The sequence below is a fragment of the Ceratotherium simum genome, chromosome 29 (genome assembly GCF_057802395.1).
Source record: "Ceratotherium simum simum isolate JZ-2026a chromosome 29, ASM5780239v1, whole genome shotgun sequence".
Classification (NCBI taxonomy): domain Eukaryota; kingdom Metazoa; phylum Chordata; class Mammalia; order Perissodactyla; family Rhinocerotidae; genus Ceratotherium; species Ceratotherium simum.
Window position 1 is genome coordinate 25,894,527 of NC_141928.1, and position 17,426 is coordinate 25,911,952.

General features: G+C 46.8%; 1 protein-coding gene across 7 annotated transcripts in view; it reads left to right on the top strand.

Annotated features, from left to right (window-relative positions):
* Window positions 1–17,426, top strand: part of PTPN3 (protein tyrosine phosphatase non-receptor type 3) — a 107,485-nt gene that overhangs the window by 68,238 nt on the left and 21,821 nt on the right. For all 7 annotated transcript variants that reach the window (XM_087419333.1, XM_087419329.1, XM_087419334.1 and 4 more), the window contains 5 exons: window positions 7,452–7,638; window positions 7,808–7,885; window positions 9,014–9,070; window positions 10,118–10,274; window positions 12,742–12,902. In XM_087419333.1, the coding sequence (XP_087275459.1) occupies window positions 7,452–7,638; window positions 7,808–7,885; window positions 9,014–9,070; window positions 10,118–10,274; window positions 12,742–12,902 (640 nt within the window). The remainder of the gene's footprint in view (window positions 1–7,451; window positions 7,639–7,807; window positions 7,886–9,013; window positions 9,071–10,117; window positions 10,275–12,741; window positions 12,903–17,426) is intronic.

The window sequence follows — 17,426 nt, forward strand, 5'->3', positions numbered from 1 at the left end:
CTGACTGAGAAGGAAGGAACTGATGGGAAGCCCAGTCACACCCTCCATGTCAGATCTCCCTACTGTGGTTTGCAGTCCTATCATGGAATTGGGGAGCTTCTAGACCTTCACTGTCCATTACAGTAGCCACTAGCCATATGTGACTATTCAGATTTAAGTTATTTAAAATAAAATTTAAATTCAGTCCCTCAGTTACACAAGCCTCATTTCAAGTGCTCAAGAACCACATGTAGGTAGTGGCTGCCGTATTGGACCGATGTAGTACCTTTTCATCGTCACAGAAAGTACCGTTGACAGCATTTATTTAGACTAAAACCTTTATTCTATCACTCTTAAAGTGGAGTGAACCCCCAGAATGTCTTCAAGCTCAAAGGGCATTTCTCAAATGGAAATTGAGAGTGAGTTTGGGATCATTGTCTTGCTTGCAGTCTGGATCTTTGTCACCAGTCACCTCACTGCTTGTCTGTGGACCCAGGGGTGCATGGACGGCCTCTGAGAGCCCTTACAGCCCAGCACCCCGATGTCTCATTACACAGTCAGTGCCAGGGGGAGGAGAGATGGATTCTGTCCAGTGGGGAGTGGACATTTTTAAGGGCTACCTTCATTGCTGAGTCTAGCAACACACTTTATACACCCTTTGCTGCTCATTGAGGGAACATGAAGGCGAATTAGATGAGTTTTTGCCTTCAGGGGCCTCCAGGCCAGCTGGGCAGATAGCACATTGTCAGCCTTCATCGTCGCGCGATGGGGCTCTGTCTCTGGTAAAAGAGAAGAGGGTTCCGAGAAGCCTGGTTACATGTCCTACATCAGATTTTCCTCCTGTGGTCTGCTATCACGTCAGGGAATGGCAGAGCATCTGGACCTTCACGGTCCTGTATAGGAGCCGCTAGCCACGTGTGCCTAGCTAAGTTTAAGTTCATAAAATTTAAAATTCACTTCCTCGAGCCCTATTTGATTTAAGTAATTTCTAGTCTTGCTCACCCCTATGCATTGCACATCAATTCTTTCTGAAAATCCTCTGTGAGACCTTGTAAGATGTGTCATTCTGGGGCACTTGTTATTTTGCAGCTAAATGTTAAAAGTAGCAAATAACGGTGGTTCAAAGGCAGACTTCCTTGTCGTTGTGGCTTTGCCAGCAGTAGATGTCTCACAGAGTCAAGTCACAGCCCCGACCACCTCGGTTAGGTAGGGGACCCCTTCCTGCTGGCGGGGAGCCCCCTTCTGCCAGGTCTTCAGAGGCAGCTGGCCTCCCTGAGAGTCTGGGGGCCCCCCATTGCCCACGGCAGAAGGGAAGTTTGGTCTGTACTTGGTGAAAAAAACTGTGGTGGTGACTTCAGTGAGTATTTGCAAAATGTTTAAGAATCGTTTGACATGTTTTATACAGCAGATTTGTAAGAGGCAAAAAGAAGTATTCTGTCAGAGAAATCAGATGAATAATGTTACAGACAGCGAGGAGGGTTCCTTTTAGAAAGAAGAATTAAATGTAATGTTCTGTACCCATTTAAACAAGAAGGAGAGAAAGGAGGAAAGAAGGGTTCGACTTTGGCTCTAAACCCAAAGCGGTGCGGCTCAGGCTCTCTGAACATTGTCTGAGGGCGTGAGTCACCGCCGGCTGGTTCCGTATTTATAGCAGCACAGCGAAGTTTATGATTATAGTTATGAATCCTTGCCAGTTTGTTCTGTGTCCAAGGAGGCTGTACTTTTTTGTTACTCCAACGTTCTCTCAGCCTTTCTGCGTTCCTTTCTTTGCTTCAGAGCAAACATCAAAATCTGCAGAGAAGGAAGTTTCCTTTGTGGCATGAAACAAAAACCCACCACCCAGAGAAATGGGAGGAAAACATCCCTTTGCAGAGCAGAAACTGGAGGAAAGCAAATTTTAGGGCAGATGAGTGTTGTATTTGTAGAACTTTGTTGTTGTATTATCACAATTATTTCAACGGGTCATGAGATAAGACGCTTCTCAGAGTGAGGGGGGCTTCGTGTCATCATAACACCTTTGCTATTTGCTTCTCTCTTTGTAGAGCCTGCCTTGTTCCACGAGACCCAAGGCAGCTGTCACTTTTTATTTCAAAACTTCTGTGCACATAACAATGTGAATGCACTTGATGCTACTGACCTGTACACTTAAAAATGGTTAAGATGGTAAATTTTATATTATGTGTAATTTGCCACTGTTAAAAATATTTTAAAAACTTCTGTGCATCGGAAGGGACTTTGGGAATTCCCTTCTTCAGCCAAGTCGCCAGTGTAGGAATTCCCTCGGCCCTGTCACCTGGTCACCCCACCAGTGATGGGGAGCTCTCCTGAGGGTGGTAACCTGTTCTGTTGGTGGACAGCCCAGTTGTCCTAATGGACGCTGACTCAGCATGAGCTTTGCCCTCCAAAGGTCCCTGCCTTGGGCTCCTAGAGCATAAATGGCATCCATTTCCAATGCTACCTGACAACCCCATCTACTGTCCCTTCAATTAGACAATTCTGATTCCTGTGGCCACTCTCCATCCTTCACCCTCTTAGTCACTGTTCTCCAAGTGCACATAGTCCTTTACTCGAGGATGGCACCCAGATTTGAACATGGTGACAGGATCTATACACCATCTAAGTGTCTCTCGGAGGACACCAGCCAGCGACGGGGTTTCATTAGGACTTGTTCATTTTCCCTGCACCTTGCCTGTCCTTCACTTGACTTTGGCCTGCTTGCATGGGGACGTCTGACAAGTACCTTAAACCCAGCGTGGCCCAATCTCAACTCATCTTCATGTCCAACCTATGGCTCCTCCTTCGTCTTGGTGATTGGGGCCACGTTTCAGTACCACCTAGTTTACACCTATTGGAAACTTGTCATCCTTGACTCCTCCTTTTCTTCCACCTTCCTCCTCTAGTTTCTCACCTCGTTCATTCTTCCTCCCAAACATATCTTGAGTTGGACCCCTCTACCATCCACTGCACTGCCTCTGTTTAGCCACCGTCACCTCTCCTGGGGACTGTTGCAGTAATGTCCTGGGTGTCCTCCTGTCTTTGGTCTCTCCTCCTCCCAAGCCATCCTTAACAAGGATAACAGACGTATCTTTCTGAAATCCATGCCCAAGCATGTCACTCCTGCATAAATACTTTCTCTGTACTTTTTCAGAGTTTCATGCCTTTGCCTATGCCGCTGCTTTGGTTTTTCATGTTTTGCCTAGAATACCTTCTCCTTCCCTCTTGACTCCCTGTTCAAACGCCTAATTCATCTGTCAGACTCAAGCGCCACCTCCTCTGTGAAGCCTCTCCTGGCCTCCCTCTGTCCCCAGTCATCTGAGCATCTCCATTACAACATGGTAATATTGTTTGATTACTTGATCTTAAACTAGACCACTCTTTGAGGGCAAGGATAGGGCCCTATTCACCTCTCCTTCCTCCAAATGCAGCGTGGCGCCTGGCACTTAGTAGATACTCAGTGACTACTCAGATGGATGGATGGATGAACAGACAGATGGACAGATGGTTACAGGAAGCAGGAGAAGGTGCTCGGATAAAGTACAAACAAGCTCCCAAGTTTTCACGATGGGATGCCCCCTGTGCCACTTCCACGTCAGGTACCCGTGTCCTATGAGCAGCATCACGCAGTATCTCTGCACACCAAGGAATCAAACAGATTTACTTTGACGCGTTTTTAGTTAACTGTCATCTGTGAGCAGAGCCATGTGGTGGGTGTTACTGCAGGGCATATGTCGATGAGAAATTCTGTCAGAATTCAAGCATGAATTGACTGAAACTTAACAAGTGCTTTTCTTGCCATTGAGGTATCTTAATACCTGAGGGGGCAGCCTGGGGGCCAGATACATAACCCATGATTCCATTAATGAAGAAACATAGAGCTCAGAAAGCAACACATGCCATTAGCTGCTTCTTGAGTTTGATCTTGGTCCCTTGGCATTTATTACAGAGGTAAGAGTATGATGTGAAGAATTTCTCCATCTCATAAAAACCCGTACTTGAAGACAGTATTCTTTCTGGTGCTCAATGACCCTTATGTAAGGATCCATGTGATAAATTTCCCCAGGAATCTTATTCGAAAGAAACTGTGCGTTTTCTCTCTTAGCCCCTCGCTACTTCAGTTTTAGCTGTGGACCAGGAAACTCAGCATCCGCTGAGAGCTTGCTGGTGTGCAGACTCTCAGGCCCACCCCAGGCCTGCTGAATCAGAGTCTGCATTGTAACACACCCCCAGGTGATCGTGTGAACGTTACATTCTTGACGTTCTCAGCAGCTCTGATCTCCCATAATCTGAGAACTGTTTAACCCACCTTCTTCTCACCTGAGCATCCAGCTTGCTGAGTAAATTTTGTGTTCTTTTAGAGTAACTCACCTGGTTAAGGCAGTTTTTTTTTTTTTCCTTCAGCATCTTAATTGAGCCTGCCCTGTGTTAAAAGTGCACTAGGAGAGGAATAGGAGGAGGACTAGGGTCTCTCCCGACCTTGAGAAGCTCCTAGATTTGAGAAACGCGGCGCAAAACGGCCCCTATTCTGTCACACCGCCATAGCGAATGCTCCTCGCCCAGTTAGAAGCACTCAGGGGAAGCACAACTTTGCTCCGTTTCACAGGTTTTGGGCAGTCGGTGGGGGGGGTCTTTGTAATCTTCTAGGGTTTAGGAAAGAGGGGTATAAAGAGCATCTCGTGGGAGTCTTTCTTCCTTGGGTAATCTTGCCGTTTTTAATTTCTTTAACTTTGCTTCTCTTCAGGGAAATGAATTCTGTCACGGCTTTTGTTTCTGATACCTATTGCGTTTACAGTTCTGAAGCGTCTCTTTCCTGAGGGCGAATACCTGTGTCTCGGCCTGTCAGTCTGTCTGTCTCCGCCTTTCTCTCCAGGGAGCTGGGGGTGGTCAGTCCCTCCCTGGCTGCTCTGGCTTCCACACGGCAGTGGCGGTCCCCCTCCTGCCTCAGGGGCACATCTCTTGCTTCTGCTCCCTCCTCTGCAATCCTGGGCTTCATCCAGCCCTCTGTCCTCTTGCTTCCCTCGGCCTATCCGTTTCTTCGCTCCTTTCACAGTTACCCCCGTAGAATCCTGGTTCCACAGGGCAGCTCCCCTCCTCTCTCCCTCCTCTCTCCCTCCTCACCCACTAGGCTCTTTCTCAGTAGCACCAAGGAGGGGAGAAGCCCCCTTAGTTTGGCTTCTTCACTCCTGGCATCCCTGTGCTGCATCCAGCTGCCGCCTTCTTGTTGCTTCTCATCATTGGATGGTCCTCCTCACCATCTGTCTGTCTGTCCTCCACGCTGAGCAGAACGTTACCACAGCCTACAGGGAATGTCTGTACACAGCTGATCAGCCAAAAAAATATCGTCATGTGTTCAATCAATTACGGTCTAAAAGTACCTCTCCATCCCTACTTAGAAAATAGGATTGGGCACATAATGACTTTGAATACATTATTTTTAGTACTGTGGGCTGTTTTAGATAGACCATTACATTTTATACTGAAAAAGAAAAAATACTTTAAAACCTTATATGATGTATCCACACATTCAAAATGTAGAAATTAAGTGAACATGATGAATATAACATATATTACGGTCTTACTGAAATTGATCTGTTCTCTTCCAATTTGTCACCTTGCTCTTCTGGGGTTTTTTTTGTTTACATGCCCTTCACCCTTTCCATCGCTGTCACCCTCCAGATCTTCCAAACATTTGAAGTATGTATGCTATTTTCTTGCAATCTCTTCATGTTAAAAAGTTCAAGTTCACCCCTAGAACTGGAAATAGCGTTTCCTAAACCCATATGGCTCTGGCTTGCTTAGTAACTGCTAAGCAGTTCCCCTTCTTGCCACTAGGGGATGCTCTTGTAATCATTAACACAGTAAAGTTGCTCTGGGCAAGGGAAGGAGTGAGGGGAAATTATCTTTTAGATTCCTTTTAAGTGAATTTAAGTCTAGTTCGTTTTCATTCTGAAAACTTACCACTAGTATACCCCTCAGTTCCACAATATTCTCTCTGAAATGCCTCCCCATGCATAACACAGTTCCTTCAACCAGCAACTTGAAAACTGTAAGACCAAACTCTTCTCTTGCATAGAGCTATGTTTCTACATTGGTCTGCCACTGAATTTTTTTATTCAAATAAATTGAGACTGTGAATCATTCTGTGTGACTATGATACAGATTTTATATTTAAAGTAAGCTAATTTGAACTTGCTAGGAAACAGAGAAGCACTGTTTTAATGAAATTCATGGATAAGGGCTTGAAAGAAAGGTTTAAAGAGGCAACAGCAACTCTCTTGTTTATGTTTCACTGAATGTCTTTGCTCACCTCTTGAATCACTTAACCTCGTATGAGGTTAGAATGTGGAGAAGTCTGTAGAACGTGAGGAAAACCCCATATTCTGTAGACTTTTTAAGGCATCTTTTGCTAGGCTCGCGGCTCTGGAAGTGGTCTCGCCTGGGGGTACATGATGCAGAGAAGTTGAGTGTCCTGTACAGTGATGGTGACGTGGTTAATCCCTGTCGCCCTGTGAGGTTAGAGATGAGGGGTCTTAGGAGCAGACTTAGTATGGCCTGGAGAGGAGAGATGCTTGGGGACCCATGTCCATCAGACTTCTGTCTGTTAAGCGAGGGGAAAGTCACTCAGCCTCTCTCGACCACAGTTTCTTCATCTGTGAAATGGGAGTTGGACCAGATGACCACAGAGGTCTGTTCGGTTCTTATAGACTGTAATTCTCTAAGACAGCACTGTCCAGTAGAACTTCCTGCAATGTTGGGAATGTTCTATGACTGTGTTGTCCACTATAGGAGCCACTAGCCACATGTGGCTGTTGAGTATTTGTGAAATGTGACTGGTATGACGAAGGAACTGTTCTAATCTTATATAGCCACATGTGACTAGTGGCTACCATATTGGATAATGCAGCTCTAAGATCCAGAAGGGCCCATACGAGAGGAAAATAAAACGTGTAATCTCAGTGTGGGCAACTAATGGATGTCACAGGCAAATAATGTAAATGAAGATTAATATGAATTGTCCTGAATATGCAACATTAGTCCCATTTCCTTTGGGTAGCCAAGAGTCTTATGGAGCAGAGCTATCAGCAGGAATGAGATGGAAGGAAAAGCTTTCAGAAGGGGTGGAGACATGTGCATCTGAGTGAGCTTTAATAATTAAACCATCTGAGTAGCTGGCACATTTCCCGATCACCCTCCTAAAACAGCTGAGAAGGGAGCTGAGTTTTCAGCAGCTCCTGAATCAACCCTGCCCTCCTGCCCCTTTTCCCCAAGGCTAAAGGTGATAGTAGGCCAGATGGGGGCAAGGGCAGCCAGTGGACTCGGGGTGTGCCAGAGCCCTGGGGTTGACCTTTGGAGCTCTTCTAAGGTTCCAAGGATTTGTGGCAACTGTGGGATGCCAGGCCTAACAGTCAGTAATGTTTGCTCTGACAAAATATTAAGCCAGTTATTAAAATATCTCCTCCTTCCCCATGATGAAGGAGTATATCCGAGAACAATCCAGCGCACAGCTACCTGACCCAGAAGTCATCCAGTTCTGTGTCTCCATCTTCAAATGCTCCAGGCTCCTGCTCACCAGATGGCGTCGATCAGCAGTTCTTAGAGGACTTCCACAGGGTGACCAAAGCGGGCTCCACTGAGGACTCCAGCCAGTACTACTGTGACAAGGTGAGTGAGCTCAGGTCCTGTGGGCTGAAGTCGCCAGGTGACCCCCCCAGGCTTCCCCGTGCAGAGGCACCTCATGGGCAATTAAGTAGTTGTGACTAAAAGAAAATATCGTATCACCGACTGCTGGAGAGGGAAGTAACATAGCTGACCACTTTCCCATGTTTTCCAGAATGATAATGGTGACGGCTACTTAGTCTTGATCCGTATCACGCCAGACGAAGATGGAAAATTTGGATTTAATCTAAAGGTATGTTGTGTGATTTATAAGGAAGTTTTATGCTCTGAAGCAGTCTTTAGATGAATTTTTAATTTCCATTAGGAACGTGCCGCCTAAGGCTGCATAAGGAAGTTGGCTCAGCCTTCAGAGTTAGGAGTTTTTTATGTGACCATAGCAGCTGCCTGATACCAAGTGCCTACTCCGTGCTTAGTGTTTGCTATGCACTTATTTATATCAGCTCAGTGAGTTCTTCTAATAAGCGGTGAAGTTGGTATTTTTAAGCCCATTTTATAGATGGGTACTAAGGCTCAGAGAGATGAGGGCACACAGTTGGCAAGCAGATCTACCCCCTGAAGAGGGGTTATTAAGAGAACCCCTCAGCATTGCTAATGCTGGTAAGAGAGAATAGCAGTCCAAGTTGGCAGGGCCATCACCTTCCTCTGCCTGCCCCTAGGCAGGGGCTGCAGACTATGGCCTAGGGGCCAAATCCTGCCTGTTTTTATAAATAAAGTTTTATTGGAACACAGTCACACCTATTTATTTACATATGGTTTATGGTCCCTTTGGCACTACGATGGCAGAGTTGAGCAGTTGCAACAGAGCCCTCTGTCCCACAAAGCCTAAAATATGTCCCGTCTGGACCTTTAGAGAAAAGGTTGGCCAGCCCCCTACTCCAGAGCTAAGTGAGGGCAGGTGGTCTCTGCTGCCCACCCCATGGCTGCCATCATGCACTCCTTTCATGTACCCCTGCAGCCCTGCTGACCACCTGCTCTCACAGGTCAAAAGCCCTCACAGCGTGTGACCTTCTCTGCGACCTCTCTCTCCTCCACTGAACACTCCCATTCCAGCAGCACTCAGAGGCTGTGCCATTGGAGTCCTTCTGGGGATGATTGCATTTTTTAAAAGGAGCTGGCCGCCTCCAAGTGCATCTTCAGTTCATGGAATGTGGGGATGGCAGTGGAAGGCTTCTGAGCAGTCTTCTGGGTAGCCCACTAGACCCCGAGGGGTCAGGAACCTTGTACCATAAATCTGAAAGTGTGCCAACCCCTGGTATTAGGATGGGTTAAACTGAAGTTCGAGCCCTGTGCCAGAGAGATCTGTATGTCTTGTTGCTATGCATTACTCAAGTGTTTTTTTTTTAACTTAACATGTTTACAGGGAGGAGTGGATCAAAAGATGCCTCTTGTGGTCTCCAGGATAAACCCAGAGTCACCTGTAAGTAAACATGTTCCGTTATTTTCCATGTTTGTTTCCCCCTAAATGGAACAGATTTCTATTTCTGCATCCTGTGTCCTTTTTGCCAGCAGCAGAGAATGTGTCTAAATGCATGCATGTGGATGGAAAGAAAGAGTGGAGTCTCTGTTTTCCAGAACCTTGCTGCTCAGTGTGGTCCCTGAAGCTGCAGCACCAGCATCACCTGGGAGCTCGTTAGAAATGCGGAATCTCGGGCCCCACCCCAGACCTCTTGAAGCAGAATCTGCATTTTTAACAAGATCCCTGGGTGATTTGTGTGCACATTAAATTTTAGAAGTACTGCTCAAGAGAAAAAACTGAGGCAGAGACTTTGCTGTTCTGCCATTTTGAGTGGGCGCATGGACCCTGTGCCCCCTTCCCACCATCCCATCACCCTCAGCCTTCTGTCTGTGCCTCCTAAGATCATTTGATTTTTTAAAACAGTAGAGTAGAGTCACTGTGCCTGCTAAGAAGGTACCAGTTTGGGGGTCTTGCTCTTAAGTAGTCCTGAAGCTCGTAGTTTACTTTTTCTTACTGCTTATGGCCTCTGAATTAAGAAGGCTTTCATTCCTATACTGTTCAGTACATTGCCTCTCTCCGTAATGGTTTCTGCCTTTGGTGGTATGCTTGCAAAGGCTTTCTCCATTGCAAGATAGATAAGTGGTCACTTTTAGCTGACAAATCAATTTCTAAGAGCACATCTAGAAAACAAAAGATCAGAAGCATCATAGTCATTACATTACAGGAGTAAGTGAAGGTTGGCTACCGTAGGGAAATGGCTCCAGTAATTCTCTTAGCCTTATTCTGAAACGTTTCATAACTTGCTTTCCGAGCAGCACTTGTTTAAAATCCCATAACCAACTACCATGTCAGCGTAGCAGTGGATGTAAAAATAATGACGGTAATACCTGAGGGAGAAAAAGAGAACTTGATCGTGGCCTCAGGTGTCTGGGCTCGGAGAGCATCACAGTCTTCTCTAGAGGATTGTGTTATGGTAACTGAAGAAACTCGATTTTCCCCTCCACCCAGGCGGACACCTGCATTCCTAAGCTGAACGAAGGGGATCAAATCGTGTTAATCAATGGCCGGGACATCTCAGAACACACCCACGACCAGGTGGTGATGTTCATCAAAGCCAGCCGGGAGTCCCACACGAGGGAGCTGGCCCTGGTGATCAGGAGGAAAGGTAACAGCCACCCGCGGGGGAGGAGCCGCAGGGCCGAGGCCTTAGCACAGCAGGCCCTTCAGGGCCCATTCTGTGGTTGTGAAAATGTTGAGTGTGTAGCCAGCATTTGAAAATCAAGAACTTTCACCTAGCAACCAGGATGTCTGACTTCTCACTTGAAAAATTTGAAGATCTGCCTACACGGGGCTCGGCCCCTCGTGGCCGGTCCTCTGGAGGTAGGCCCCACCCACCCCCTTTATACAGGATGTGAGCCCCCAGTACCTCCCAGGTCCAACGTGGCACTGTTCTAGCTGCCTGGCCCTGCAGACATGCGCATTTTCAGCTGCTTCCTGAAGGATGGGGTTATGTTTTGTTCATGTGTGTTCGGTTGGTTAGGCAGTAAGCAGTGTGGGGCAGGAGACTGGCAGCCTCGGGGTAATTGTGACTCTACCTCCTACTGCTTGAGGGGCCTTGAGCAGGTTTCTTACCCAGTCGGTGTGTGTTTCCTCTCATGTAAAGGGAGGATACCAATAGTCCCTATCTCACGGGGTTCTTGTGCAGATTAAATGACATTCATACTGGAAAGCACCCAGAATGCTGATCTGTGGTAGGTGTTCAAAGGATGGCCTCGATTGAATACTATTACTGTTGTTGTTGTTGTTATAAAACAATAAGCCAAGTCCTTGAATCCTCCTGCCTGGCTTTAAAATGCTGAAGGTAAATGAAGTATGTGACTCAAAGCCCTGGCGCTGTGTCTCTGTGCTGGCCTCACACCTCCGCACACCTGCCTTCTCTCTGTTCCACTAAAACTCCGAGTCCAGTGCCAGCTCTCATCCCACCTCCTCCATGAGGCCTTCCTGGATCTCTCCAGATCCCTAACCACCACCACCCCCCCCCTCCACCGCCCTGTCCCCACCAAATCCCAGCACGATGCCCGGCGCACAGTAGATGTTCAGCATAGTATCAGTTGGTGTCTGTAGAACACCAGTGGAGTACCTTGTGCTGTGCTAATTGCTTTACATAATGAGCCTCTTCAATTCTCATACTGCTGTTATAAGGCTAGTATTATTATCCCCAAGTGAGGAAATGGGGAAACCAAGTCACAGAGAGGTTAAGTGAGTTGCCAGGTAAAGCTGCATGATAATAGGGGCCGAAGGCGTCTGGTGATGGGGAGCAGCCTCTCCATCACATGGTGTGCCCTGCGGTGAGCTGGCCATCATAGGGGGCTGGAGGCAGAGCACCCTGGCCACGCTGGGAGGGGAGTCCCCCGCTGGCAAGGGGCTGGTGCCTGGATGAGGTGAGGAAAACAGATGTTTATAGACTATTACAGCTAAAAGGGCCGCTCCACTGGCTTTCTATAACTGTAACAGTAAGGTCATTTTGAAAATAAACATTTACATTGATTTAAAAAATAAGTAAGCAGTAGCATAGGAAGTAGCAGATGTGACAGAAGTCACGAAAATAGCAGAAGAGCTGAGCTGCTGTGGTCAGAAGAATGTGGTCTTGAGGGTCACACGGATGTGGGCTGAATTCCCATGTCCCGCTCTGACAGGCTGGGTCACTTTGGACAACCTCTTTGCCTTGAGAGTCAGTGTCCTCATCTGTAAAAGAAGAAGAGTGATAGCTGGTTCAGAACTGTGAGGATTCAGTTCAGCTACGTGGGAAAACACGAAAGTTATTACTTTCCTTCTCCGTTCCTGTTGTCTCGAAGGCAGTAGGGTGCCATTGAAGGCTTTTGCGTAAGGGAGTGACTTTCTGAGTGGAAAGGGAAAATTCAAGGATGATCCCAAAGTTTCCAGTTTGGGAGACTGGAGAAGGAAGTGACAGTAGACAGGCATGTGAGGCTGGGGAGGTATTGTGCAGGATGAGGGAAGCGGGAGTCCTAGGTTATTTTTACCCACACTGAGTTTGACGTGTAGGGAGAATTTGTACTGGAGAAGTAGGGGTGAAGCGCAGAGGAGATGTTAGGACTAGAGATTGGGAGCCTCCCACCTAAAAATGGCCTTGAGTTGGAGATTGACCGGGCTTTGAGGGACGATAGTGTCATGGAGAGAGCACTGGACCCCACACCAGTCCCCGGGAAAATGCCTCTTTTGAAAAAGGGAACAAATGAAAAGGACCGGATTAGGAAGAGGGGGCGGGCTGTGTGGAAGAAGAGCTGGGTCAAAGAGAGCAAAGGGAGAAGAGCTGTTTTCTTTAAGAGCATTCTTTCCCTTTCTCTTACCTTTGGCAAAAGCCTCTGAGTACTAAACACTATCATTTAAAACTAACCAGAAAGATTAGTATGTCATTTTGTATAATTAGTGCGTATTGAATCATTCAACAAGAAGTAGTGTCTTTGGTGATAATGATTACCATGTGCTTAATCATTTAATAAGATGTTTTAAACCATCTGCATTCAGGTGTCATAAGTGTAATTTTTTGGAGGAAACTGATCAAGCAGAGGGTTGCTACACAGGCCAGACACCGTCTTTCTTGTCCGCTGCAGCTGTGCATTCGTTTGCTGATATCAAATCTGAAGATGAGCTGAACCAGCTCTTCCCGGAGGCCATTTTCCCTGTGTGTCCAGAGGGTGCGGACACTTTGGAGGGATCCATGGAACAGCTAAAGAAGGGCCTCGAAAGCGGGACGGTGCTGATCCAGTTCGAGGTAAGAGACCCCGAGGGCCAACTCCTGCTGCCTGGGACCCAGAGCCTCCGTCAGCTGCCCCGTTGCCGCTGAATCAGCAGAGTCGCTGGGCGGCCTGTGCTCATTGTGGGAGCGTAGAGGGGCTCGTCGCATCAGGGCAGCAGAGTGGGCCTAGAAAGTGGGGGATGGGACCACAGCCCGTCGGTGAACTCTGCCTCACCTCTTATTCTAGTAACGTTCGGTAGTCATGGAGAAACGTGTCGGAAACCGAGGAGGAGGGACTCTGAGCATATTTAGCTGCCAACACAACAGCTCGAAACGCTCAGCAGTAGAAACTAGTGGAGAGGCGGCGTGGGTGAGCACCCAAGGGGTGATAAAGGAGCCTGGTCCCTGACCCTGCCAGGCACACCCTGTAATTTGGAGCAGGTAGTATCATCACATGGGGGCTTGCCTTCCCAAGTCCCCCAGAAACATGTGAACATGAGTAGAAACCGAAGTCAGACCCCAGGAGGGACTTGAAATCACAGGATTGAGACTGTTGACAAAGGCACACAGAGACTAGGACCAAAAGAGACTCGGTTTTTAAGTCAATTTTACTGATGACTATCAGAATGAAAATAGAATGTGTTTATCTTCCAAATGTTTAAAGGTAGAAGCAGAGTAGTTCATGCAATAAAAGATGACAGAAGAGCACAAGGAGGCATAAAATAGGCCGATAAAAGAAAATAGACCATGATTAACAGCAACATACGCAGTCTGGATTCATAAATTAGGAAAGAGAGCCTCAGATCGGATTCAAAAGCAGAAATCAGCAGTGCATTGTTTATTAGAAAGCCGTATAAAGGAAAAGTCACAGAAGCAAAACTAGGAAGTTTATCAGATGTGTGTGACTGCATATTGATTCAGGAAAGTATGGGTAATATGAATATCAAACAAGAAGGAATGCAGAGCAAAGAGTCTTGAGTGGGAGAAAGGTTTATTTTATAAAGGAATAAGGAATAGAATGTAAATGAAATACATTATTAGAGCAATGTGTATTGAACAACAGTGGAAAGTAAAACCCACAAGTGAAAGGTGAAGATCATTGACCCCACCCAAAAAAATCAATAGGGAATTTTAAACTTAACAGCCTTGACAGATAATATATACAAAAAAATAAGTGCATATCTGGTGGAAATGAAATCAAGTTAAGAGGGTAGGAATAGTGTAATTACTTAGGTAGGATTGATAGACATATACTGAATATCTACAAAGAGAAATAGCCCTTTTTTGCAGTGGCCTACAGGAGGCTATATAGGCTTAAGATTTTTTTTTTTTTTTAAAGATTTTATTTATTTTATTTTTTCCCCCCAAAGCCCCAGTAGATAGTTGTATGTCATAGCTGCACATCCTTCTAGTTGCTGTATGTGGGACTCGGCCTCAGGATGGACGGAGAAGTGGTGCCTCGATGCGCACCCGGGATCCGAACCCGGGCCACCAGCATTGCAGCGCACGCACTTAACCACCAAGCCACAGGGCCGGCCCATAGGCTTAAGATTTTAAGAGAAGAAAATGTAGAGGTCATGTTCTCTGGCCTTGCATTGCAAAAAAATGCTCAAAATTGAAATGCATTTTAAACACTATAACTCAATATTTTTAAACACTCTCCAAAATAATTGAAACAGGGAGAACTTAAAAGCAAGTTACAAAATATATCAGTTCAGAGTTTTTTTGGTATTGGAGGGGACGTGAAAGGGAACACTGTGGAGTCATTCATTCATTCATTCAGCGAGTGTGTATTAGGTGTTTACCATGTGGATCGGGAACACAGTGAGGGAAAGAGAAGGGGGATCTTGGCCCCAAGGAGCTTACAGTCTAATTTTGGTATATTTAGGGGGATGTATCATGAGTCCCAGAAACAGCTAAAGACCAAGACTCAGCAAGATTTTGTTACACAGAATGTGTGTTCTGTAGGAACTGAAGATGAGAGAGTTCCAGGAGGTCGTCTGGGGTGAGATGTGGTATTAATAGAGGATGGAGGGGCTTAAGTGAGGAGAGGAGGCTATTCAGGGAAGGTCATGGCCTGAATGCAGAGGAAGCTCACAGGGTGTTGGGTAGCACGGGGAAACAGGCCCGCCTGGGGTGGGCTGCGTGGCAGGGAGTCCCGGGAGATGTCACCAGATGATGGAAGTCCTTTAACCCAGTGTGAACTGTTTCTCTTTGGTCAGATTGTCCACAAGGAGGCGCTGTGGGCTTTCAAAGAGGAAAAAGACCAGGCCTGGTCTTACCAGTGCTCCAGAAAATCCCCTCCACTGGGTTGGCTGCCCTTTTATGTGTTAAAGATGGGAATCCCACATAAGATTTTCCTCGAACAACGTTGTTCACTGAACTTCACTGAGAAGTTTAAAAATGTAGTAGAGAGAAGTACCCACCTATTCCCTGTGTTTTTGACTAGTGTTTCCACAGGGGACACTCTAACAACCTATATGGAAATCATTGGGGAGCTTGTTAAACTGGGCCCAGCCCACAGCTGCTGAATCAGCCACGCTGGGATGGGCCTGGGTATTGGTTCCCGCCACAAGATCCCCAGGAGGTTTTCATGCACAAACTGATCCAGAGGATGCGAGGGTAAAGATCATACCAGAACCATTGTCCCACTGCTGCCCATCCTAAGTCTTATCTTTAGAGCTTGTAGTTGGACTATAGCATAAGAAATGGAGAACATAGAAATTTTAAGGTTTAGTATGTCCACATTTCCTTCATTTAGTCCATCCATTTCCTAGAAATTAAGTAGCAAAACCTTCTTTTTAAATAACATCTTTTGCAGAATTCCAAAATGCAGAACAGATAACAGCAGAGCTGCTCTGTGATGGAGCTGGTGGGGTACATGGAGCCCTGCGCCTTCAGGCTCCCCACACTGCCCCCCAAGGAACCCTAGACTATGGGACGTAATTTAACAAGCACTGTTATAGATGGAGGAAGAGTCTTACACAGCTGCTGGAGGAGAGGAATACTAAAGGAAGCCAGATCCAACTGGAAACTAAGACAAAGGGAAACCTGGAATGAGCACTTGCTATGGGCATCATCTCTCAGAATTCTCACCGCAGCCCTGTAGATGCTGCCATTATCCCCACTGTAGGGATGAAGGAGCAGAGTCTCGGAGAGGTGATCTCACAGTCAGTGACACAGCCTGGTTGGAACCCAGCGGGCTGACTCAAGAGCTTGTTCTCTTGACAACTATAGAAGCTTCGGAAACAACAAGATGCTGTTTATGTGTAAGAGTTGTGGTTAGAATAGTACAGCATCAGGGCTAGAAGAGATCTGAGAAGCTGTCTAGCCACACGGAGCCAGACTTGAAATCCTGGCCCCACCACTCACTTCCTTTGTGACCTCAGGCACATCCCTTAACCTCTGTGGCCTCTCCTTCTCCATCTGTCAGTTGGGTATCTCATGGGTTGGTTATCTCATCTAACCCTTACAAATACTTAATGCACTGTCTGGCACATGGTAAGAGCACAGTAAAAAGTAGCAACTATTATTTATAAATACAGAGAGGCTCCGGGAGTCTAAAGGCTGTGCTCAATCTCCTCACAAGAAGTGGGCCTGTTGCACTCGGTCTGGAACCTGAGGCTGTCTGGCTCCAGAGTCTTGGCCCATCTGGTTCTCTCCTGCTCCTCCAGTGCGGTCAGCAGGTGGGCAGCTTGGCTGATCAGGGCTGTGCTCCAGAGCAGGAGCAGGAAGAGGGGGCTGGTGCCGGCCCCACCCACTCCACCACACAAAGGGCCTGCCCTGGGGGAGCTGGGCCACGCACAGAATCCTCCCAGCACTGGCAAGCTGGTTTTCAGCAAAGCTTGCTTTGAGGCATTTTTTAAGGGAATTCCCCTGTCCCTACTGTAGCATTCAGTAAACAATTACAAATGTGTTCCAGAAAGCATTTGGTCCCAGCTGTAATAAAATCACGCTTAATAATAATTAGCATTTGTATAGCACTTTGGAATCTATCGAGTGTGTTTCACATATGTTGTCTCAGTTGACTCGCACAACAGTTCTGTGAAACAGATATGGCCAGAGTGATTGGATCGCTCCTCTGTGGATGGAGAAATGAGGCTCAGAGGCTAAGGGACTTGCCCAGTGTCACACAGCTGGTCAGAGGAAGAGCTAGAATTAGAATCTACGTTAAAAGTCTAGGCCCTTGTCAGAACTCACTATTGTGGGATGCCGTCTGCCGCCTCACCCAGCCTCCAACTTGAGCCCCTCCCTCCAGGAGCTCCACTGTTTGAGCCACTCACTGTGAGAGGTTTGGGAGCATTTGTCATGAGCCTTAATCTGCCTAAATACTCTGCTTTGTTCAACCAAGGGAAGGCATTCTTCTGTCTCTCATGTAAAGGAGAAGATTTGGGTTCACATGGCTCCAAGTCCATTACCATCTTCAGGACGCTCTCTCCTTTAAAGAACTCATCGATTCAGCCCGAGGTTCATTTCTTCCTGAGAGTAACTTGTGGCTCATTTCATACCTTCCCTGAGTTGAGCTGTCTATTTAAGCAAGAGAAAGGATATGTGTTCAGT